The sequence below is a fragment of the Cydia amplana genome, chromosome 3 (assembly GCF_948474715.1).
Source record: "Cydia amplana chromosome 3, ilCydAmpl1.1, whole genome shotgun sequence".
NCBI lineage: Eukaryota > Metazoa > Arthropoda > Insecta > Lepidoptera > Tortricidae > Cydia > Cydia amplana.
Window position 1 is genome coordinate 19,381,313 of NC_086071.1, and position 25,288 is coordinate 19,406,600.

A 25,288-nucleotide genomic window follows, 5' to 3' on the forward strand; every position below is an offset into this window, starting at 1 on the left:
TTTTCATACAAATAAATGCCCTTACCGGGATGCGAACCCAGGACCGCGGCTTCACAGGCAGGGTCACTACTCACTAGGCCAGACCATTCGTCGGTATAGGTATAACTACCCTTTTCTGGGACTCAAATTAGGTATATCTCCATTAAACCGACAACCAACGCAATAACCAACCAACTGAGCTACGGAAGCCTACCAGAAATGCGCAAATCTTTCCATTCCTTACCTTGTGTGTATGTAGGTATCTACATACACGCCTTGGGAGGGCATCCTACAGAAACGGGGTCCATTTCGCAAATCAATCCGAAGAATTGAGATCAGTAGGTAGTAGGTATACCGTATACCCACTACCTATCGAAAACCATATTATTATTATTGGGCGAAAAAATATTAGGTTATACATAAGGCATTTATTAAAATTCGAGAACATGTTAGTAATAAACTAAATTCAGAGTAGATTTTTTTAAATAAATTAGTGGATAATTAAAAATACCTACATGTCGATAGTTATATGTACTTACTGCTATGGTGCAACGACCCGAAGTATTTGTTGACCTAATTTATTATAGGTTATACTTAGTTAAACTTATACCTACTATTTACATTTTATGAACTAGACGACATTATAATGTCTCGTATTCTATGAGGTATTTACATTTTTTTCATTCAAGCCTATACTTATTATACATTCGCAATAATTGTCTTTGCTCATTCGACTGATTTATAGGTTTTGCCACGGTTTTGCTACGACAGCGTTAGGGCCGATACAGACGGAATGCAACCCAACTGCAATTTATGGGAACTGCACGCCAACTGCAACGTCGGCGTGCAGTTTCCATGTACATTGTACAAGTTGCAGTCGGGTTGCTGTCTGTCTGTACCTGCCCTAAGGAACATGATGAGGTAAAGCCCGACCAGGAATATATGATCACGCGCCATGTTGCGGAATTTCACTAAAACTATTTTTTTCAAAATATACTGAACTGTCACCGTATACATGAGAATAACAGCGCCCTCTTGACAAATGATCATATATTACTGGTCAGGCTTTACATATGTTGGTGGCACTTATATATGTGTGCGGCACACCAAGGTCGCGGTGCGGTGCGATAGTGTGTTCTGACTTTAATACGAGTACATTAAGTTTCGTTTCACTTAGTCCCTCTAATCCAGATCTGTGACGTGTCAGTTGTCATCCCGAAGCTCTCAATGCTCTCGTCATCCCACTTCTTCCCGTAGAAACGTGTATAATACCTCTCTTTCCAACAAATAAGGGCTAGGAATACGAGGAGGGCGGTAGTGACGCATACGAAGGTTGCAATGCTGATGATGAACTGCTGGGTATCTGGAAAGGAAAGAAACTCTTATTAAATGTAACTCTAATTTAAATGCGTTTGATAGAATATGTATCATACGGAGAGGGTTCCAGGTAGCATTTATACGTCATTATGACGTCCGTTTACGGTACTGCTCGACGTAAGAGACGTCATTTCTTGACGTCGGGGGGTCCCAGCAGATGACGTCAATTTGTCACAGCCTCAAGACGTCAGTTTACAGACGTAATACTGACGTCATATACTGACTTCATAGGGACGTTACTGGGCCGTACATATTAGGGCAGCCACTGACGTTGGAGTGACGTCATATACTGGATTCATAGGGACGTTACTGGGCCGTACGTATTAGGGCAGCCAAGAAATTGGAGTAACGCGCTCTGCTGTCGAATCCTAGGACCGAATAGCCAACTATCCGGTTCGAAGGACCATGTACGAGGTTCAAAAATAACACTGTATAAAACTACCACTTCATTTACTATTTACACTACTGTACACTGTACAACACTCACTAATGCTTTTGAATTGACGACCTATGGTTCCTCGAACCTTATATATAAGCCCGGAAAAATCTTAACACCGCGTTGTAGAACAGACGCGTTGGGAACAAAGCGCCATCTCTTGACTTATTTGGTAATAAATTTTCTATAACAACAAAATTTTACATTTGCTAAATTGTGAATTTTAATGCAAAATATTACAAACATGTTATTCCAAATAATTTTACAAATATTTTAGAGTTAATTGCCAACAAAAATAACCATAATCTATAAATGAATTATGTGAAAGGTACGTCCTGATAGTGACTCCAAATAGACGTCACTGAAACGTCATGTTTGTGACCAAAAATGTACATCCTGACAGTGACCCCAAATAGACGTCAGTGAAACGTCAACTTTAGACTAAAATGGTACGTCCTGATAGTGACCCCAAATAGACGTCAGTGAAACGTCGTATTTGTGCCCAAAAAGGTACGTCCTGATAGTGACCCCAAATACACGTAAGTGAAACGTCAACTTTGTGACTAAAATAGTACGTCCTGATAGTGACCCCAAATAGACGTCAGTGATACGTCGTATTTGTGAACAAAAAGGTACGTCCTGATAGTGACCCCAAATAGACGTCACTGAAACGTCTTGTTTGTGACCAAAAAGGTACGTCCTGATAGTGACCCCTAATAGACGTCAGTGAAACGTCAACTTTGTGACTAAAATAGTACGTCCTGATAGTGACCCTAAATAGACGTCATTAAAACGTCAATTTTGTGACAAAAAGGTACGTCCTGATAGTGACCCCAAATGGACGTCAGTAAAACGTCTATTCTCGACGAATAAATGACCGACCTTATTATGACCTATAAATGACGTCGCCTGTGCGTCGCTGACGTCAATTTGCTACCTGGGGTAGGTACTCGAATCTAACCTAAAGGGTTTTACTCATGGTACCTACGCTACGATTAATAATCGTGACGATCGGTCGCTCCGAAAACGACAGTCAACACAACGGATACAGTCCACAAACGAAGCAAGAATCTATTTCATCACAGGGGAGATGGTCCTCTTGGCATTGGTTTGCAATCCTTCTAGGAGGATACTCCTAAATAAAACCCGGAATGCAGTTTCCGCAAGGCGCGAGTAGGGTCCAACCTGAAATAAGCGGCAGACACGTATTGGCTCGCCTTTCCTGTAGGATAAGTAATACCTAACCTAACATAACCTCACCTATTGTTGCTTCTGCCACATGAAGCACGCTCAAATGTATATACTTAGTCAGTATACGCCCGGTTCTCAAGCTCTAGCCAGCCCGTACAAGCCCAGGTGCCTTCGTCAGTCAGTTCGGTAAACTGGAGTGTGATGCTTATGAGGGTAGAAGAACATCTTGGGAACACTCCGAACATGTTCGGATTCATTAAAATAGTTTTACGGTTTAGACTCACGTATTTTTAGTCACTCGCGTGACATGGTTCGGAGAGCCTGGGTCTCCTTTCTCAAGCACTAACAGTGCGAGCATCGTTCCCGACGGCCGTGCTTCGCGTACTGCGGCACGCCGCGTCGCACGCTGATGTTCCGATTTCCTCTTCACAGACAGAAATATCTGACCCCTTTACATAAAGACTAGGTATTCCCTGCAAATTACCTACCTAACCTAATATAACCTCACCTATTGTTGCTTCTGCCACATCAAGCACCCTCAAATGTATATAGTCCGTATACGCCCGGTTCTCAAGCTCTAGCCAGCCTGTACAAGTCCAGGTGCCTTCGTCAGTCAGTTCGGTAGACCGGAGTGTGATGCTGCAGTCGCCGCGGTGGACGCTCAGCTTATGAGGGTAGAAGAACTTTTTGAAGGCGAGGCTGGAAATAATAGTAATTTATTTATTTTATGTTTAATATTTCGGATGAGACTGACTCTGAATTTTGATTGATATTATATATTATATTATCTATAAGGATTTAATTATTCTAGTTTAAAAACTTTAAAACTCGCGACAAGCGTATAACAGCGCCATCTAGTGAGTTACTTAGGTACAACCTATCTAATAATTATAGATGTGGGTAGGTAGTGCATATTTTCACAGAAACGTCATGGAAACGTTAGAACGTGTCTTGCTATTTCAGTTAGTCTCGGTACGAGTACAAAATGTACTGAGGTTGACTGAAATAACATGACAAATACGAACGTTTCCGAAGAAAATACGGTGGAAAACAATTATGCACTATACATCCTATACTATATATCGTAGGTTTATTGCATATCCTTTACCGAAAACCGTAGGTATTAAATAAACTAATTAAATTGATTTATCCGTTTGGAAGCTTTGATGCCTTAATACATTTAGGTATCATATATATGTCAATGTGTTCTGTGGAACAGCATTTTTTCGCGATTTCGGGGTTGGCTCCATTGTAAAGTTGTTCAGTATGACCTACATTAAACATATTCACCCTTCTAAGTATAGTAAGACGTAACAAAATCATTAAACCTCCCTGGGCTATAACCGCGAAGTTCGCCAATTGCGGGAATCTTTCTCTGTCGCTCCAATTACGCCTTCATTGGAGTAAAAGTGAAAGATCCCTGCAATTTGTGAATTTCGATTTTAGCAGTGGGCTCTTTGTATTACGAAATAGGGACTTACTTTTCCTCAGTAATTTTGTCATCCATATGAATCGTACGCTGCTCCGGCGACGTGAAGTAACACTCATTCAACGGTACCATTCCCTCTGAACTGACGCATGACAACGTCACTCTGTCTCCCTTCCTCACTTCGACCTCTTTGTCTAGCGCGGCGAATTTGTGAGCTACCCTCATTTCGACTGTTTTTGTGATTTCTTCTTGAGGTGCTGTTGGTGTCCATAGATGACAGGTCCAGAGGCCTATTTCTGAGGGAGTGGCGATGGTAGAGAATTTGCATGATGGCGTGCCCGGCACGACGTCGACAAATCTGAAATGTTTATTAATCTGGGATCACAACACAAACTAGGCCAGTCATATCGAATCCGTCACAAGACCAGACGATTCAACGGAGCCACGCCGTTTTGTCGCCTAAAATTAAATAGTGTTTAGTTTTTAAGTTTATAAAATGCGTATATATATTTAAACAGCGAGCGCTGGCGGGTGGGCATGGTACCTCGATGTATTACTTCACAGCCAAATAGTAGGTATGCTACCAACGCAAGAAATAAACATTCGGACTCGTTAACCATACTAGTGCCTACTATATTTCAGTACTAAATAATCAAAACGACCAATCACTATTTGGATTTGATTTAAAATAAAAAGATCACATGAAAACGTTCAAATCTTTATTTCAGTCAAACTAAACTGGTTCCAACCCTACACCTCTGACCCGAGAAGATTTACACATCTTTTCAAAACAACACATAGTTTCTTTATTTTTACAAAAGTAAGCTTCTAATGGCACATAAGAAATCAAAATAACACTTAGAATAAAACACTTAGCTACACGGTTAAAGAACGTGAGAATCTATAAGCTTTCAGAATAATCCTTCAGGTATAAGCCTTCAGGAACGTAGCGAATTAGGCACGAGCTTGGCTAACGTCCGATCTCTAGCGCGGTCCGATCAAGAAGAAGGAAGCCAGTTCCAGCGGCGGAGCCAACTGCTCCCGCCTCCAATTCAAGTTGGTAAACCTGCCTGACCAGTCTACCAACATAACGACAAAAATGCCCACTCGTGCCTACGTTCACCCAAGATACACCTCTTGACGTTCCAAAGCCTTCTACCTGTCATCTTAGTTCAACAATACAATACGCCAATAGATGGTGGCGTTATTCACTACGCAACTTTATTATTCCGTTACAAGCAAATAATACGTAGCCAAACATTGTTAATCGACTTTATACAGGCGTCTAACTATGAAATGTAATGCTGCAATACGTCTTTCTGGTGTCTCGCTCCGACATATATATGTAAGTCTGTAAGGTATTTGTAATATGGGCCTTGTTGCCTGATTTAAATTTGTAAATAAGTATAAAAAAAATATCGAACCAAAATTTAGCACCTCATTCTCAATATAAGTCCTAAACTATACGATGAAAAAAAAATGATTCAAGTAGGTATAAGTGTCATTCAATAGAACTTGCTAACTATGTAAACAAAAGTTACTAGTAAATTGACATTCAGTGTCAATTTTAGTATGGCGGTTTGTTTACATAGTTAGCAAGTTCTATTGAATGACACTTTAGACGAAAATTGCTATAATTTGAGGAAACCGTGAGGCCTGCGAGGCCGCCTTATAGTGCGAGGCTGTGGGCGAAGGCCCCATTCGCCCACGCCTATCTACGCCACTGGTTGCGCATAAAAAATATACCTTACACAGTTTTGTTTTGGTATTTTTTCTACAAGAACTTACAAGACTTTAGTTCCATTGGGGTGCGTAAACCCACAGCGGATTAGAGGCACGTCTTTTTCGCAAATCACATCTATGGACTCTCCAGCTTTTGAGAGGATAAGGTCGGCTCCCTCGAATTTTATGCGTCTATAGCCTGGAAGGAAATTATAAAAAAAACATTGGAATAATACCATAAAAGATTGACTTTTTTAAAGGACAGGCCTTAAAAAAGTCAATCTTTTATTGAGACGGGAGCAATTTTTCGCCAATCTGATTAAATTGATCAATCAAATCAGGTGATGCGGACACAAACGCCAAATTGGCCACTTTCACCAATTTTAAATTTATGGTGATATGTGAGCGCAATAAATTAAAAAAATGCCCCCAATCACGAATACTAGCGTCACAATATATTGGTATTCTTGCGTCCGCATCCCATTTTATCGGTAATATCGGTCATAATCGGCGGTCGAATTCGGCGAGCAAAATTGGCGTTTGCATCCGCACGGCCTGATTGGCGAAAAATTTACCCCGTTTTTAGTTAGGTGGTATATATGTATAGTTAAAATGAAATTACCCTACTTTTTAAATTTATAAAAATGGAAATGAAATGGTATGGATGGTGGAGGTGTATTGGGCCGGTGTTCCAAAAGAAAGCAAGTCTTGCCTGGAGCGGAGATTTTTTGAATTTTTCCTTTATTTGATGTTTAATAAAAAATTGATCTTACCCAATATTGCAGGTGTCATAAAACTCATAAAACATAAATTAATAAAACAGTTGAAAGCCATAATAGCGTGTTTTTTTTAATTAAAATATTTTAATGAAAAATTAACTTTTTTTTATGTCTTCTCGAGCCTACGAATTAAAAGCAAATGACGTAAATATTCCCTCCCTCGAACTTTTATGATTAAAAAAATACAACAACAGATTGCATCATCGCATCGCACGATAACATTGATAACTTGAATAAAACTTATCATGCTTTGCAAGATGCTTTCTGGGGTCCCGAAGGTTAACTAACGGAACCCTATAACTAAGCCTCTGAGAGGGCCTACCGGCCCTACCGCGAACACCGAAGTTTGCAAATTGCGGGCATCTTTCTCAGTCACTCTAATTACGCCTTAATTGGAGTAAATGAGAAAGATGCCCGCAATTCAAATTCTCTGAGGGCCTACCGCCAAAACCGAAATTCGCAAATTGCGGGATCTTTCTCTTTTACTCTCATCCAGACGTAATGAGAGTGACAGAGAAAAATGCCCGCAATTGACGAACTTCGATTTTCGCGGTTATAGCCCTGATGTATACGACCTTAATATCAAGAACCATTATTAGGTAAGTACCTACCTACCATCACTCACACTGTTAACTGACACTTCGTAAACCTTATTACAAAAGGCATAAGGTCCACCGATGGACAGTTAAGAGTGTTGCTGTTTGTACAGTTCAAATATACTCACGCCATAATAAAATAACAAATATAGTTGGTCAAACCAATTTGTCAGTCAGTAAGAACCAGGAAAACTAGGTATATTAGGTAGGTACTCATCCTTTTCTTTTGGGTGCTAGTACTAGTGTAAGACAAAGATAGTATGATTCTTTCTGTCTATGTTTGAAATGAGACAGTCCTTTGACAAACTATAATAAAAACCGGTCAAGCGTAAGTCCGTCTTAAGGCATAAAATTGTAGGGACCTTTATGGTGCGAGTCCAACTCGCACTTTGCCAAACTTTAATTATCATTTGCGTCATAGATAAGTCTACTATGTCCAGAGATTGCTAAAAATAGATAAGTAGTTGTGGTAAACACGCCTCTATTTTTTAGCAAATACCTAATTAATGCTCTCAACCTACTAATAGGGACGTAAACAAATATATCTACACCCGGCCCCAACTAATACCTATTGCATGGCCACTTTATGTATGAATTCATTCATAATGTTATGGTGTATGGTCGGGGTTGTGCACTATCCACTGGGTCTTGTAAATAATAAATGCAGACTTACAGTTCAAGTGGTATACTTCGTTAAAGCACACAGGAAATCCATACACGAGCAATACAGAAGGCACAGAAGGGTAGAACACACAGGCACAGGTTTAAAGCAGAAGTAGAACAGTTCAGAAGATAGAAATAGGTAAAGTAAACAAGCGGGAAGCGAAAAGCAAAACAATAGGATCGCAGCGAGAGAGACATGCGTTCCGCGTCGTATCATGGCAGTGACTGTCAAATGACCTCTGTTGCGCGGACGCCGGGCCTAGCTACAAGACCGGTTCGCGCTAGGACGGAGGTGAAGTCGATAGTATCGATAGTCGATACGGTTTATCGACATATGTAGGAGTGTATGTAAGTTTAGGTAAAATATATAAATATAAATATAGGTATATAAAAATGTATGTGTATAAAATGTGTATAAGTACCTACACCACCCCCCACCAGAGTCCCTCAGGGACGATAATAATCAGGAAACCTAATTGTACGACCTGAACGAGTTGTTCTGGTTTCAGGTACCTGAGGTGTTTCTGTCACAGGAGCGGGAGTGTCTTTGACATTATCATTATTGTCTAGCATAAAGGCTGGCTTGAGCCGGTCAATAGACACTGTCGCCTCCTTGCTATTAAGAAGGATTTTAAATATTTTGTCGTCTCTGACGAGTACTTTGTGAGGCCCGGAGTAAGCTGGGGTGAGGGAACCTCTTGTAGTGTCATCGCGAAGGAAGACATGACTACAGGTTTCCAGTTCCTTGTGCACAAACACTCTGGGCTTACAGTGTCGTGAAGCAGGAACGGATCGTAGCTTCTCCATGTAGCTTTTGAGTCTGGCGGAAAAGTCGGATATATCCGAAGTTACACCAGCGCTCGGCTCCCAAAACTCGCCAGGGAGTCGTAACGGCTCTCCGTAGACCAACTCGGCCGAAGATCCTTGCAGATCTTCTTTGAAAGAGGCACGTATTCCCAGGAGGACCCACGGCAACGACTCAGTCCATCTGTCATTTGCATGACAGACGATAGCCGCTTTTAGTTGTCGGTGATACCTTTCCACTAAACCGTTGCAAGCAGGATGGTATGCTGTCGTCCTTTTATGCTCGAATCCGGCTATCCTAGCTAAGCATTGAAATAGGGCCGACTCAAATTGACGGCCACGGTCAGTTGTAATGCTTGTAGGACAGCCGAACCGAGCAATCCAGGTGGACAGCAGTGCTTTTGCAACGGTTTCTGCCGTGATATCTTCTATCGGTACTGCCTCTGGCCAGCGAGTAAATCGATCTACTGCTGTGAGGCAATACCGATAGCCCTGAGAAAGTGGGAGGGGCCCCACCAGGTCTATATGGATCTGTTTGAAGCGGGCGCGCGGCAAGTTAAAGGTGCCCAGTGAGGAAGTCACGTGACGGTTGACTTTAGCTCGCTGGCACGGCAAGCAGGAACGCGCCCACTCCCTGCAATCTTTTTTAACACCTGGCCAGACGAAACGCTCGGAAACTAGTTTCGCCGATGCGCTGCAGCCAGGATGGCTTAAGGAATGAAGGCTATCAAACACCTTCTTCCGCAGAAACTTAGGTACATAAGGCCTGGTAGCCAGTGTACTGACGTCGCAGTACAAAGGGGTTTGGCTTCCAGGAACATGAAGTTTCTGCAGATGCAGTGATGACCCGTTGCTCAAGAGCTGTTGAAGTTCAGGGTCGGAGGCTTGGTGTTGGGCTATTGTCTCGAGGCTCACAGGTGCTTCTAGTTCCTCAATTCGCGACAACGCGTCCGCGACTACGTTGTCTTTGCCACTTATGTGGCGGATGTCTGTCGTGAATTGAGATATGAAGTCAAGGTGTCTATACTGCCTAGGCGAACAGTTACTCTTCCTTTCATGGAAGGCGAAACTGATGGGCTTGTGGTCAGTATAGACAGTGAAATGACGAGCCTCAAGCATGTGCCTAAAATATTTCACCGCCTCGTATATGGCCAACAGCTCCCTGTCGTAGGGCGAGTATTTGGCCTGAGAGGGGCTGAGCTTTCGGGAAAAGAAGGCCAGAGGTTCCCAAGCGCCATTTTTAAATTGCTGGAGTACTGCACCGAGAGCCTTGTCGGATGCATCCGTGACCACCGCTAGCTTTGCAGTGCAATCGGGATGCGCTAGCATCGCTGCATTTGACAAGCTCTCTTTACAGGCCTGAAAAGCTTTCAGCGTCTCTCCAGTGAGGTTGACTGCTTGCGATCCCTTCACGGAACCTGTCAGCAGTGCATGCAGTGGGGCTTGTATCTCGGCTGCTCGAGGAAGAAACCTCCTATAAAAGTTAATCATGCCCAAGAAGCCCCGTAGTTGCTTGATGTTAGTTGGAGGAGGGAAGTCCGTGACTGCTTGGACCTTCGACTCGAGGGGGCTGCATCCGCTAGCTGAAATCAGGTACCCTAAGAAAATTACCTCCTGGGCTCCTAAGACACACTTTGAGGTATTAACCAGCATGCCGTACTGCTTCAGCCTAGCGAAGATTACACGCAGATGTTCCTCGTGCTCTGCCTCGCTCCTAGAGTAAATTAGGAAGTCGTCCAAATAAGCATATACGAAGTCTAGGCCCCTGGTAAGCTCATCGACGAACCGTTGAAACGTTTGGCCCGCATTGCGAAGACCAAACGTCATAAACGGGAACTCGAATAACCCGAAGGGGGTCGTGATGGCGGTTTTGGCGATATCGTCGGGACTGACAGGTATCTGATTGTAAGCTTTTTCCAAGTCTAGTGTACTAAAGATTTTACAACCAGCTATATCGTATGAAAAATCATGGATGTGCTTAATCGGGTACCTGTCAGGCACGGTGCGAGCATTCAGGCTGCGATAGTCTCCGCAGGGCCGCCATCCGTTGCCCTTCTTCGGGGCCAGGTGGAGGGGCGACGACCATGAGCTCTCCGACGGCCTGGCTGTACCACTAGCCAGCATGATCCGGAACTCTTCTTGGGCGATTTTCAGTTTGTCAGGAGCTAAACGACGGGGTGGTAAAGAAACTGGGGGACCCGGTGTGGTGCGTATGTGATGGACTGTGTTATGGGGTATGTTAGTGTTATGTTTGCCAGCTGGTCGAGTAATTTCGGGAAATTCGTCAAGAATTTTGTGATACCGGGACTCGCCAGTTACGACTTTAACGGAAAACACGTCTTTACAATTGGCTGTGGTGCCGATGGCAGCTATTAAAGTTAACATGTCAATCAAGCGCTTATTAGGACAATCTACTAGCAGATTATAATGATTGAGAAAATCTACACCAATGATTGGCTTGGTAACATCAGCTACTACAAAACGCCATATAAAAGATCTGCGCAAACCAAAATCTAAATCTAAAGTTAAATAGCCATAGGTAGCAATGTTAGAACCATTTGCAGCACTCAAATTATACCCAGTCCTAGAACGACGATCACACAGCGCCGACCGTGGATAGACGCAGAGGTCGCTTCCAGTATCGACTAAAAACTGCGTCTTTGAAGTGCGGTCGGTGACGAACAGGCGACCAGTAGGTGTCGATGGGCAATCGTCAGTCGCCATTATCGACTGCCCCTTTCGTTTTCCGCCGGCTTGAAGTCGCATGGTCGAACGCACTTGCTGGCCTTGTCTCCAAACTTCCCATGGTACCAGCAGAGAGGATACTTGCGATAGTTCGACTGGGATCGTTGCCTGGATGCGTTACGCTTGCCTGGAGATGCGCGCGTCCTGGATCTGCTACTCCTGCCTGGTCCGGACGCCTGGAACTGCTGGAACTGTTTCCGAAGCTCTGCGATTTCTCTGGCAATATCGCTGGGAACTGAACTCGCAGCTCCACCACTCACAGCGGCGACTTTCGGCGAAGAACTGGCCAAGTCGTTAACACGATCAGCTAAGTCGCAGATTTCTTCATGCGAAGCCGAAGATGGCTGGCCCGCGAGCACCATCTGCACACCATGAGGAAGGCGGGTCATCCAAATAGACCTGATAAAATCATCTGGTACTGCAGGTCCCGCCAGATCCTTAAGATGCCGGAAGAAATGCGAAGGTTTGCGGTCCCCGAGCTCCTCATGCATCAGCAACTGCTTGGTCTTCCTCTCATTGGAAATGCCCAGTCTCTTGATCAGCTCGGTTTTAAGCTTGTCGTATCTCTGCGACGCGGGAGGGTTGATAATAAGGTCCTTCACTTCACGAGCATACTGATTGTCGAGGTGGGAGATCACATAATTAAATTTTGTGACGTCACTGGTGATGCCGGAATTATGAAATTGACCTTCGACTTGGGCGAACCATATCTCCGGTTCTTCTGCCCAGAATGGTGGCACTTTCACTCCAACCTTAAAAATGTTTGTCGCTTCTATCAACTCTGTCGACCCTGTCCCCGCACTATTTCCGGATGCTTCATCACCGATCACATCCTTAAATTCCTTTTCGTCGCTCATATTTGGGGTCACCAGTATGGTGTATGGTCGGGGTTGTGCACTATCCACTGGGTCTTGTAAATAATAAATGCAGACTTACAGTTCAAGTGGTATACTTCGTTAAAGCACACAGGAAATCCATACACGAGCAATACAGAAGGCACAGAAGGGTAGAACACACAGGCACAGGTTTAAAGCAGAAGTAGAACAGTTCAGAAGATAGAAATAGGTAAAGTAAACAAGCGGGAAGCGAAAAGCAAAACAATAGGATCGCAGCGAGAGAGACATGCGTTCCGCGTCGTATCATGGCAGTGACTGTCAAATGACCTCTGTTGCGCGGACGCCGGGCCTAGCTACAAGACCGGTTCGCGCTAGGACGGAGGTGAAGTCGATAGTATCGATAGTCGATACGGTTTATCGACATATGTAGGAGTGTATGTAAGTTTAGGTAAAATATATAAATATAAATATAGGTATATAAAAATGTATGTGTATAAAATGTGTATAAGTACCTACAATGTGTTCAATTGTTCATGCAATTATGCAACTCGCTGTACCTGGTGTGGCATTCGCACTTTTACAATCTGACATATATATTATTGATGATTAGGTACCTACTTAGGTACAGCACACTTCGATCGCTCAAATATACAAGCAGGAAGTTGAGCAAGAGGATGATGTCAAATGAAAATAATATATTTTCAAGTTCGAATCGGCCTCCTGTTAAAACTAATTTCGGAAACAAGTTTATCTTTATATAGGTACCTACTTATCAAGTTACTCTGTTCCATCATCAGACCAGGCGGCCTAGCTAAGGTGACAATCGCTTGCGCTTCGCTATCGAATAGCTTTGTCTCTCTATCGCTCTTCCATATTAGTGTGAGAGTGAGTTGCGTTTCGTTCGCTACTTAGCGTTAGCGATTGGCATGTTGTCTACGACGCCAGTGGGTCTAGCCAAGACTTTCGTACATCGTCAAACTCCAAATTACTATTTCCATACCTTATTTAGGTTACACAGTTGTTATGGCCGATGGCCAAGGGGAGGGACATTTAGTTGCAAATTGTATTCTCTAGGGGAGGCAGCCGACTCCCCCACCGCCCCCTGGCGATGCCCTTGCAACACGAAGTCACGAATATTCGGGTGATCGAATGATGTAGCTCCTTGAATATCAGCCGCCGCTCCGTTGGTGGATTGCGATAAGGTACCCAAATATTATATGTACCTACATACTCGTACATAGAAAATGTTTTTTTTTTTAAATTTCCTTCTATTACAGTAGGTAATGAAACCTTAAGGGATTCCTATAGAGTTGACTAATAAAAAATGCACAGAAGCAAACTTATAGTAATTTATTTAGTTTTTTATCATATTTCATAAATTTATTTCCATAAAATAACTTATAAACTTAGAAATAAATTAAAAATAATACTAAAATAATATAAACTTACCTGTAAAATACAATAATTTTATCATTAGCTCGTGACGTCATCGTCATATGACGCCGTAGCGATGTGGGCAGGGCCGGATCTAGGGTAGAGCGAGTGGAGCGGCCGCTCTAGGCGCCGGATGGCAAGGGGGGCGCCAGAATGGCAAAAAAGTAAAGACGCGAGTGTGGCGAGGGGGGTGGAAAATACGCTGAAACTTCAACAAAAAGCGCCAAAACCCGATTTCGCTCTACCCTGATCAAGGGCTCGGGCCGGCACTGGATGTGGGCCACTGTTTTCGACGTACTTATAACATCACCATCTATCTACATAAGTCCCTGTGCTGGGCGGCCTCTGTCGTTGTACGGAAAGCATTTGCGCTGTTTCCCACGCTAGTCTGATGCGAATTGGGGACTTCACAAGTATGGTTAACCATGACATTAGTACCATTTATCGTAAGCTACAAAATGGTGGCTTTTGAAAATGTCCACCATTAGACTTAGCACATTCATTGCCACACAGCCAAACAAAACATCCGCGCCAGGCCACAACAATTTCGTCATAGCTGTAGTACCACGATCCCAACTATCGGGTCGTCCGGCCTGGGAACGAAATCATAAAATACCCGATAGTCGGGTTATCGGCACTGAATGTGTTAAGCTTCTCCCAAAGATTTCGAAAACAACCGTCTTGCGCTGCTCTCATTGAACAGTGCCTTAGACCCTTACTCTTGGGGGCCTTTGCCTCCTTCTCAATAACTTGGATGGTTCAACATGACGGCTAGTCGTTCCATGTTCACGGCGTATACTGAATGACTGGCGATCACGTTTCTGTGTGTCAGGAGGGTATTGTAGAACTCGTCTATGGTTAGTTTGTCGTCGTTTGGCGACGGGTTTGGGACACTGTAAAAAACATTAAAAAGTTAACAAGAGTCAATAGATAAATCTAAAAAAAATAGAGGTTCGTATGATTTTTTTATTTATGTCTTTTATATCTTAGCCCGAGAAATTGTGTAATTATAGAATGAAGAATAAGTAATAAATTAATATTAAATATTATTATAAATCACTATGAAACGGCCCAAGTTTTTATCAAAAAAAATGCAAAGGCAGAGCTAACTTTTTCTCTTTTATCTATTGCAAAATTAGTACAATTCCCAACATGAGGAAAAGGACATTTCCAAGCTCACCTTAAGTAAATAAGTATTGTAACTGTTCAATTGCTCTTACTTAAGTATGAATGTTACATAATGCGTGAACTAAGGCTTACCTGCAAGCAATCTCATAAGCCGTAGCATGCTCAACCTCATCTATAGTCGGGGGACACCGCGGCCCCAACCCATCCACCGCATCATCAACCTCCACTCTCCCATCGCCCTGCGGATCATACAGCTTCGCCGTATTCCGCAGCCACATATTAGGCATATCCCCACCTACGTCATACATGAAGTTATTACGTAGCTTGTAACCTTTCCGTTGCGTTACGACGGCTGAGATTATGTTTTTGAGGAAGTTTTGGACGGCGACTACGATTAGGTCTGCTGCTTCGTCGTCAGCACCTTCGAGGCCCAGCTCCCATGCTGCTAGCATGAAACGGCCAACGACTAATGCGTGGTCAGGGAGGAAGATTTCCTGAAATAATATGTTGCAAATTAAAAAATGAAAATGACACAGGTTTATTCAGGCAAATAACATTTTTACAGTGACTAGCGATTGGTCACAACTAGTTGTGTTAGACTGCATGATTGGCTCAAATTCCTGAGTGACACCGCTGAACTAGCACCATTGTGAGACCCGTCCTTAGATATTATGTCGACGAAACACGTAAAAAGTAAAATAAATAAAAATCACCTGTGCTGCGTATTTCAGAGCCCCATCGCTGCCCGCACCAGGCGGGGAATTCGGCGGCAAATATTCCAGCAAATCCACCGGTTCGAAGTTCGACTTCTCCGACGTACGCGAACTTCGTTTATGCCGACGACTATTCCTGTTGTGGGAGGTAGCTTTCTCCTGTGCGATATTAATAGATGTCTCGGCCAAACCTTCCACTTTGTTCAACAAGGCTAGTAAAAACTCGTTGTGGAAGTGGACTTGGTCTGAAGATAACAGGGCTCGAGCTTCTGTGTCGAATTCTTCTTTCGTAAGTTTCATTCGAAACCATTGTTTCATGTGATGGAAGTATTTTGTTGATTTTTCGCCAAGCACTTCGTTGAGCTTTCGGCGAGCTATATTTAATGTGTCGGAACTCATGTTTCTGCTGCTTAATGGAAGTAATATTAAATTCGTGATTAATTAAATGATTTTAAATCCGATTTTTTATGGATTTTTTAGACAACAAAACGCGCAGAGCATGCGATTGCGAGCGTCTGTCAGTGTCATTGGTTTTATAATAGCTTGAACTGTCATTATATTGATAAAAGTAGTGTGTTTACAGGTCGATTTTAAAAGTACCTTAAATAGCTTAACATATTCAGTGTTGCTAGTTTATGATAAAGTCGTAATACCTAAGAATTTTTGTGGTACAGTTGCGAAATGTTGTACTTTGCAAACATTCGCGTTGCGAATCAAACAAACATGTCTTAACTTGTTGATGATCTGCTAGTATGCTCACAAAGTATCAGAAAATACGAGGCTTACCTGTTATGGGACCACTTTAAAATACAAACGAGCGTTTTGGTAAATAATAGTCCTTCAAACTCATATCAGCTTTTCATTTACTAACTTTACCAAAACTATTCGATAGTTGAACAAAATCCTAAAAATCCTAAAATTGCGATAAATCTTATTTCATTCACGATATTTCTTGAGATTATTTTAATTTAGGCCTGGCAATGAAAAAAAAAACATTCGATTTGACGTTGACAATGACATTTGGGACTTGCCTTGCCCGAGAGTTTGAGAGTTTTGGTTTTGCTTCTGATTCCCGTTTTGTCCATTTTAAATTAAAATTCGGCTTCGTTGTTCAAACTCATAATTTATATCATTATTTGTATAAAACGTGAGTGTACGTACTACCACCGTACCACGCTACGTACGGACCACTTCCAAAATGCCGCGTAAGTTATATTGAACTTGTTTTTCTATCAAGTATTTATGACTTGTTATTTTAGATAAAACACTGATTTTACCCATGATCTAATACTGTTATGTATATTTTTTCCTATTTCAAGTAGTAAACTATGAAAGAATAACTCTATCCACAATTCTGAATGTCAGGGATAGTTCTGATGCTTGTAAACAAAATAAACGAAAAGTTGTACGATTAAGATATAAATATGACAGTGAAACATCTGTATTAAATTAAAAACCGGACAAGTGGGAGTCGGATCAGTTATTTTATTGTTTTTAGTATTTGTTGTTATAGCAGTAAAAGAAATACAAAATTTCTTCAACTGTCTAGTTATCACAGCCTGGTGACAGATAGACAGACGGACAGTGGAGTCTTCGTAATAGGGTCCCGTTTCCCTTTGGGTACAGAACCCTAAAAATGATGTCTTTATGTTACAGGTAATCCAATAATTCAGGTGTACATAGCAGACGGGTTTGCAGATGACTGTGAGGAGCTCGTTCACCGCTGCTCCCGGGTGGACCACCTCAACTACCCGACGTTCTGCTCACATTACAAAGAGATGAACTTCGCTATGGTGTATCAGTAAGTACATACCAGTGTTGGTCTAACGTTAATTGCAATTGCCCATTAATCATTACAAATTGAACTGCAAATCGAAACTGATGGTTATAATTCACGGATGACTGCAAGGAGTTTGTTCACCGCTGCTCCCGTACGGACCACCTCAACTAGAAAGTCCGATAGACCAAATTAACTCAATTTATTCTAGTATTTTAAATAAACTTTTACTTTGCACACTAAATAAATAAATTAATAAAATTTATTCAGTAACATTTCAATATCCATGCTGGTGCCTCTTTTTAAGTATTCAGGAATCAGGATACTTGTAATTAATACCTGTAACAGACAAAATTGAATTCATGAATTGTAATATTTTGTTTAATATTTATTAATAATTTCAGACACAGATCAACAAACGCAGAGATAGGTGAATTATCCGAGGAACTGCTGCAAATAGCTAAACACTACATGGTTCGAGACACAAGCAACATTGAGGTAAGTTTAATTTATCAGTTTTATCACAACCCCAAAAAACTAGCAAAAACTAGCCAAAAACATATGACGTGATTAATGGATCCCCCCTTATTCCCTGCACCTTACCAATAATGAAATTTTAGCCAAAATCTTATTTCATAGGCTGCACACTTCTGCTACGATTCTGCTTGCTATGATTATATTTATTTTTGTCAGGAATCAGTCGCCGGTCTGTTCATTGTGTACGCGCTCCTGAACCTCCAGCCCTTCCCTCGCTTCGCGGCGCTCCGCCTCGTGCCGGTAAAATACAACACAACACACACAACACAACACGCACAACACAATACACACAACACAACACACACAACACAAGACACGACACAAGAGCAGACGATTCGATGGAGCCACGCCGTTCTATCGCCAAAATAGTGTTTAGTTTTTAAGTTCATAAAATGATATGTATGTTAGTTAGTCTATAAGGTATAATTATGTAATATGGGCCTTGTTGCCTGAATTAAATTTTAAAATAAAATAAATAACCATTTAGGGTAATTCGTCCATTACTGGCCACTGTTTAGTAACTGGCCACCCTAAAGTAAAATGAATTCTATTCACCTCTAAATAATTCACCTATAAATAGAATTTATTTATGTGTAGGGTGGCTAGTTATTGAAGGGTGGCCAGTTATTTCAATAACCTTATACTGAAATGAATTATAGGTGAATATAATTCATTTTCAGTGTAGCATGGCTAGTTATTGAAGGGTGGCCAGTTATTTCAATAACCTTATACTGAAATGAATTCTATTTGTAGGTGAATATAATTCATTTTTAGTGTAGGGTGGCCAGTTATTCGCCGGTGGCCAGTAATTGATTCAGCAGTTTATGGATTTTTTTCAAAATGGCGGAGCTAAATACAATATTAAGAGAATCTGTTGAGAAATCGACCTGTAGAGCAGGGGGGGCTACCGGGAAAACCGAAATTCGCAAATTACGGGGATCTTTCTCTTTTACTCCAATGAAAGCGTAATTAGAGTGACAGAGACAGATGCTCGCAATTTACGAACTTCGATTTTCGCGGTTATAGCCCAGAACAGCCGGACCGAAGACGCTTTGCTCGCGCTTCGCGCTCGGTCGGTTAATTATAATGAACCTTGCTTCACAGGATGACCTACCCGCCATCGCGCGCTTAGAGCGCGTGGCGCGGCGCGACAACCGCCTCGACGTGTTGTACGTGTTGGCGAACGTGCTAGTCCGGGGGCCGGTGCAGTTCCAAGCGGACGCGAGGCCGAGGGGTATGGAGGCCGCATACAGGAACAACCTGGAAGGTGTGTGAGCAACAAGCTTGTGACACCATTGCAGTGGCGGAGCATCTTTAAATAGTAGTTTATGTGACTGCTACATAATGAGAGGCATTAAAATACGAGTGTGGGTTTAAGAAACGAGCGTTAGTGAGTTTCTTAAAAGGATCACACGAGTGTTTTAATGCCTAATTATGTACAGTTACATACACTACTTTATCTAAACACATACTTAAAACTAACTAAAAGATAAACTGTACGTCAAATGGCGGCGAATGAAAACTTTTTTCACGCATGTCACACATCCGTAGTTTTTTTAATTCCTAGACAAAAGAATGAAGTCCCTATTCTCATGTCACTCGAGATCAAATATCGTGCGGTTTATTAAAAAAACATACTAAATTGACGTTTCGTATCGATAACTGTTTTAATATTTATGGATACTAGAATAGAGACCCACTTGAGTTTTGACTGCTATTCCAAATTTAAACTCATAACCTTACAAAAATCTATAACGTTACCTATGTACTCGTACATTAAAGTACAAATTTTCCTACTACCACAGATAAGAAAGTTCTCATAGTAAAATTGGTTGTAATAAAGCTTGTCGTTTCCTACGGTTTCTGAACGCATTATAGAGCACTAATGACATGTGTGTAGATAAACTCTATTTACCGTATAATTTGGTAATAGTACCTACATTACCATACAAGTGCGAAAAATAGGTAACTCGCAACGAGTGGCGATAAATTAAAACAACCGAAGGGAGTGTTTTTGCGAATTATCTATTCGCACATGTGTCGTACGTTTTACAGTACTTAGTACATTCCGTACACGGCGAGAAGAAGTTGATAACTCGCGGGAAAAAATTGAGCAAATTTGAACCTTATGTAATTTAATTTAATGTTTTAATTTCTTTAATAAAATATCTCGAGTTATCAACTTCTTCCCGCTGTGTAGCGAATTATGTCCCTTAAAATTTTCGACATAGTTACGTAATGTACCAATTACGGTATGGTGTAATCTTTTCGAGCGATGGCGCCATAACCTTTGGCCTACTCTCGGGAAGATAGCGTTAATTTAAATATTTAACAAATTAACACATATCAGTGAAATAATAAGGGTCAAAGTCAAATGGCGTGCTTTAATCAGTTTTAATCTTCTGTCGAAAGATGGCAGTAAAACTGTGACTACATAATTTACCATGACAGTAACTTATGCAGCGGTCGGCAACCTTTTAGCAGCCAAGAGCCACATAGTAGTTAACGAAGTTGACGCGGGCCGCACTTTGTTAATATTTCTGACTTTATCAGACATTGTAGTTTGTTAATATTACATACAAAATAGCCAGGGGGGCTCGCGGGCCGCCAGTGACAGGTTCACGGGCCGCAATGCGGCCCGCGGGCCGCAGGTTGCCGACCGGTTCTCTAATACATTATATTCTCTTTGTCCCAGGTTTCTGCAATATCGACGCGCATGGTGTCCGTCCCAAAGGCGTATATTCGCGACAAAACGAGGAGTTAGATCTTCTAAGAGACATGAACGCCATATTTGAACGCTACTCGAAGGCTAAGGCGCAAATACCAGGTAGACTTTTTAAATAAAGCTGGTCAAGCAAATCTTGTCAGTAAAAAAAGGCGCCAAATTCAAATTTTCTATGGGACGATATCCCTTCGCGCCTACATTTTTCAAAGGGTGTAGCAGGATAGCCTTTGAAAAATTGCCCCCAGCGCTTTTGGTTCGAAACTATAACCGAATGATGCCTTTTAAGAAGATAATACTTTGAAGAAATATTAGGAAGGAAGAAATATTTTTTTGACAGGATTTTTTTTTCTAAGGGGCCAGGCCGTCTAAGACCCAAGTCAGCCAACTCTCCATACAAAGGCCAAAAAATGTTCGCGAAAAATATTATCGACTTTTTACTAATCAGTACACGATACTGATTATGTCCTTAAATGGATCCCCGCAATTTTTATTACACCTTGTATATCACTACAAACTGCAGGGTATGTTATGTCAAATGAAAAAAATAAACTGTAACACTTACTCGTATAAATACCAATAGTTTCATTCATATTTATATAACACCACCATTGCGTTCTGAAATCCAACACGAGGGGCATACCGGCTGGCCGGTAGTTGTTTTTTACACATAGGTACATTAGGTACCTAATACTTAACTCATAAATCTCATAATACCGCCTGTGTTACATAGTAAAAGTAGGTACTAAATGGTACATTTACATTTATTTCACAGTGTTGCACCCTTGCTAAGCGGATGAATTTTGGATATGACGTAGATAAGACGTTAGTACATATTTAAAAAAAAATGGTTATTGTGCCAAGACTGGAAGTCATTATACAGGGTGTTACAATTTTTTTTTTATAACGAATTGAGATAGAGAGCTGTAATTTTTTCCAACAATGGCCTTTAGTTCCAATAATATTTGAGCAAAATTGGGGATCCGTCCGTCTCATAGATTTGGAGGAAAAAAATAAAATAGTTTTGGGGTTTATCGGGTATTGTGGACCCCCAGGGGGTCGGAGGGGGTTGAAACTTTGTGCAGAGTATTATCTTCTTAAAAGGCATCGTTTGGTTATAGTTTCGAACCAAAAGCGCTGGGGGCAATTTTTCAGAGGTTATCCTGCTACACCCTTTGTCGCCTTTTTCTACTGACAAGATCTGCTTGACCAGCTATATTTCTGTGTTGAGAACGAAGTTTTCCATTTCCACAAACTTATTATTTTTCGTGAAATTTTTATGAAATTTTCGAGAACTTTTCCAACTTTTGATCACTCAAATTGCTCAGATAACTTAGGATCCATTGGGGTTAGGTACAAAGTGTCTTAAAATCTCTTGTTAATATTTAAAATACTACATACATAAGTTATAAATAAATAAAATTAAAAAAAGAAAACGGCCAAGTGCGAGTCGGACTCGCGTTCCAAGGGTTCCGTACATTAAGTCCGACTCACGCTTGACTGCACATTTCTAATAGGTTTTCCTGTAATCTATAGGAAAATAACTATTTAGTGTATTTTTTTCAATAGTTTCGGAGATAAAGTGGGGGGGGGGGGGAATGGTCGGACAAACAGACGCACGAGTGATCCTTAAAGCGTTCCGTTTTTTCCTTTTTTATTTTAATTTTTTATTTATTTAGTAATATGATTGTTCCAGGATTTCAGCGTCGCGATGAGAGCAGTCGTAGCTTGGCGGTGGAGCTGAGCGACTCGCTCAAGAGGGTCATTAATGGTATCACAGATGATACAGGTCAGTAAATAACCGGCCAAGCGCGAGTCGGACTCGCGCACGAAGGCTTCCGTACCTACCATTACGCAAATAGGCTGTGACAGACGGACAGACAGACAGAGTAGGCCCCGGTAGGCCCTTTGTAAACAAACCGCCTTGATGTATTAATGTCATATTTTATTGTCTGTGAAAACTTATCAAAAAACAGTTTAAGGCACAGTATGTATAAGTTACTCTATGGTTTACGAAAGGCGCTAGTGCTGCACTCTGGCGGCAGAACATTGCAGTAATACCCCCTATAGGGTATTTGACTACTAGTCAAAACAGTTTCTTTTTTCGAACTGTCAAAACGATTTTGCTACTATTTATATTAAACACTAGCATGTGAGGTCACAATCAAATTGCCTACTCTTTTTTTAAACGGGTTTTAAAATATAAATAGTGTCTAAAAATAACTGCTGTCTACGTTTCTCTATTAATCTTCTGGTGCTTTATTTCATGCATGGTGTAAAATAATTTATTTTGAATACAGTCAAATACCCTATTGTAAAAGGCTTTCTTATTAACTTATAGAAGGGAGCTCCGTGCTGGACCACCACGATACTGTACAGGAGATAAAGAAGCGTGCGATGCGAAACGCTGTATCTACTGTGAGACATCTGAACTCAGCCGAGCAGAGGCAGAGGTGAGTATACGACACCGTTATTGCATATATAGGGGTTTAAAATTTTTTTTTTTTAGAATAGAATACCTATAATATAATTTATTTAAGAAACAATCAGTCGTTTACAAAGAATAATTACAAAAATATTTTTATAAGTTAAGACCTGGAGTTTTCTTATTATATATAAATTGCAGTCTATAAAATAAAATTTAATGCTACACTTTTTTTCGAAGATACTCTACTTAAATAAAAATATTTTTTATAGAACTAATTTGGTAAAGTAAGATTATATATAACAAGGGTAAATCTCAAAGAAACTCATTATTTCTTGAAATCATCATTCGACAGTAATTTTGACAATTTTGATAATTATTTGACAATAAATATAAATATTAAATGGCAGGAAGTGGCCACGTCAAAATGAAGCATTGTGTTATTGAGTACTTTTCAGTATTTTATATTTAATACGTACCTACAGTACTTCAATTTTAATTTGTAACAAAGTTTTATCCGTTAGATTTTCAACCTTAAAGTTAACGTAATAAAGTCCTCTCTAATAGACAATACCATTGTATAGAAAGTAAATTGTACAATTTACTTATTCAAAATTTACACATAGATACGTTACTAAAACTGTATCTACTTACAGACATTCTACACCGAAAGCTGGGCGCATTCAAGAGGGAAAAGGTGCTAAAAGGCAAAAAAGTTCAAAAAAATCACCAAAAACAAAATCAAATTCAAGCAGTTCGTCAGAAGAGGACGAAGATGATAAAGATATAGAAATTCTAGCAAAAGACGTTATGAGCCAAGCGAGTTTTAGAGATATAATCCATGAAAAAGAACCACAGTTAAACATAGATTCTCTCCCGCGTTTACTAACTACAGAAACCGATGGAAAATTCTACGAAATTGAAATAATAGATGAAATGAAACAACCAACGTTACCTGTCTTAAATAAAAATGACGGGAAAATTGAAATTGAGATTAGTGGCAAAATGAATTCGAGTGAACGTGTAAATAGTGACGATGGAAAAGTAATTGAAATTGAAATAGATGAAGTAAAAAATTCAAATGATAATTCGTCTGGATCTTCTAAGGCAAATAGTACGGCCGAGATAGAAGTTATAGATAATACAAAAGGACAAATTGGAGAAGTTGATAAAACAAAAGAAGTAATTAAAGAAGTTGAAGTTAAAACAAAAGATGAAAATGAAGATAAAATACTAAAACCGAAGAAAAAAAGCAGACCGAAGAAAAACGGGAAAAGTCCAAAGAATGAGGAGAAAAAAACGAATGATGATATGTTTTTCAAACAGCCGCTAAGAACGTCTCCAAGACTTAAGACGGTGTTAAAGAGAGACCAAAAGAAACCTATATTAAAGTCGAAGTTTAAGAAAATGGGAATGTTGGAAGTAGCTAATTTTGAAGAGACAAAGTAGCCTTTTGAGAAACATTCTAAATTGACTTCCGTATTATATTGTACTGCAAAGCAGTACGTACCTATTATAAACTAAAAGAATATCCTCGAAACGTCGGAGGTAAATCTTAAAAACTTAGATACGCGATTAAGTCCCGCTGTACAATTTAATAATGTGTAAAAATCGTGAAAGTTTAAATCAGTGTTAAAAGAATATAATTTTGGGGGTTTAGGTACTACTTTTGTGCCGCTAGAATGGAAAATGTCGGAAACTTTATATTTTTATATGGGGTTCGAAATTTTCCATTTCCAAAATGAAAGTTTTATTAGTTAATTGTGAAAGTTTCCTGAAATTTCCGAGAATACTTACATTTTTGGAAACTCCGCAAGTTTCACATTTGTAGGTTTTACTGTGATGTTCAATGTCTGGGTGAAACAGTTGTTGTATAATAGTATTTTTTCTACTCCCGTACTTTTATTTGTCATTTAAAGGGTCGTGCACACCCCTTTTAAACCCCTATCTTATACTCGTAGTTGTCAAGACAAGTCTTTAGTCTATTCCCTAAAA

The 25,288-nt window shown here is 40.7% G+C and overlaps 3 protein-coding genes across 3 annotated transcripts; 1 reads left to right on the top strand and 2 right to left on the bottom strand.

The window, feature by feature from the left end:
• Positions 1–11,699: 11,699 nt before the first annotated feature.
• Positions 11,700–12,578, bottom strand: LOC134662717 (uncharacterized). Its single transcript, XM_063518987.1, has one exon. The coding sequence runs from the start codon at positions 12,576–12,578 to the stop codon at positions 11,700–11,702; it is 879 nt and encodes a 292-aa protein (XP_063375057.1).
• Positions 12,579–14,720: 2,142 nt separating this feature from the next.
• Positions 14,721–16,293, bottom strand: LOC134662984 (transcriptional adapter 1-like). Its single transcript, XM_063519288.1, has 3 exons — positions 15,833–16,293; positions 15,252–15,613; positions 14,721–14,884 (listed from the first exon to the last, which is right to left on the bottom strand). Exons 1-3 carry the CDS (start codon positions 16,229–16,231, stop codon positions 14,734–14,736), a joined length of 912 nt encoding a protein of 303 aa, XP_063375358.1. The 5' UTR covers positions 16,232–16,293; the 3' UTR covers positions 14,721–14,733.
• A 718-nt stretch (positions 16,294–17,011) lies between these two features.
• Positions 17,012–24,742, top strand: LOC134662718 (uncharacterized). Its single transcript, XM_063518988.1, has 9 exons — positions 17,012–17,037; positions 17,489–17,633; positions 18,014–18,107; positions 18,303–18,386; positions 19,251–19,413; positions 20,842–20,973; positions 22,565–22,657; positions 23,210–23,321; positions 23,950–24,742. Exons 1-9 carry the CDS (start codon positions 17,031–17,033, stop codon positions 24,740–24,742), a joined length of 1,623 nt encoding a protein of 540 aa, XP_063375058.1. The 5' UTR covers positions 17,012–17,030.
• The last annotated feature ends 546 nt before the right edge of the window (positions 24,743–25,288 follow it).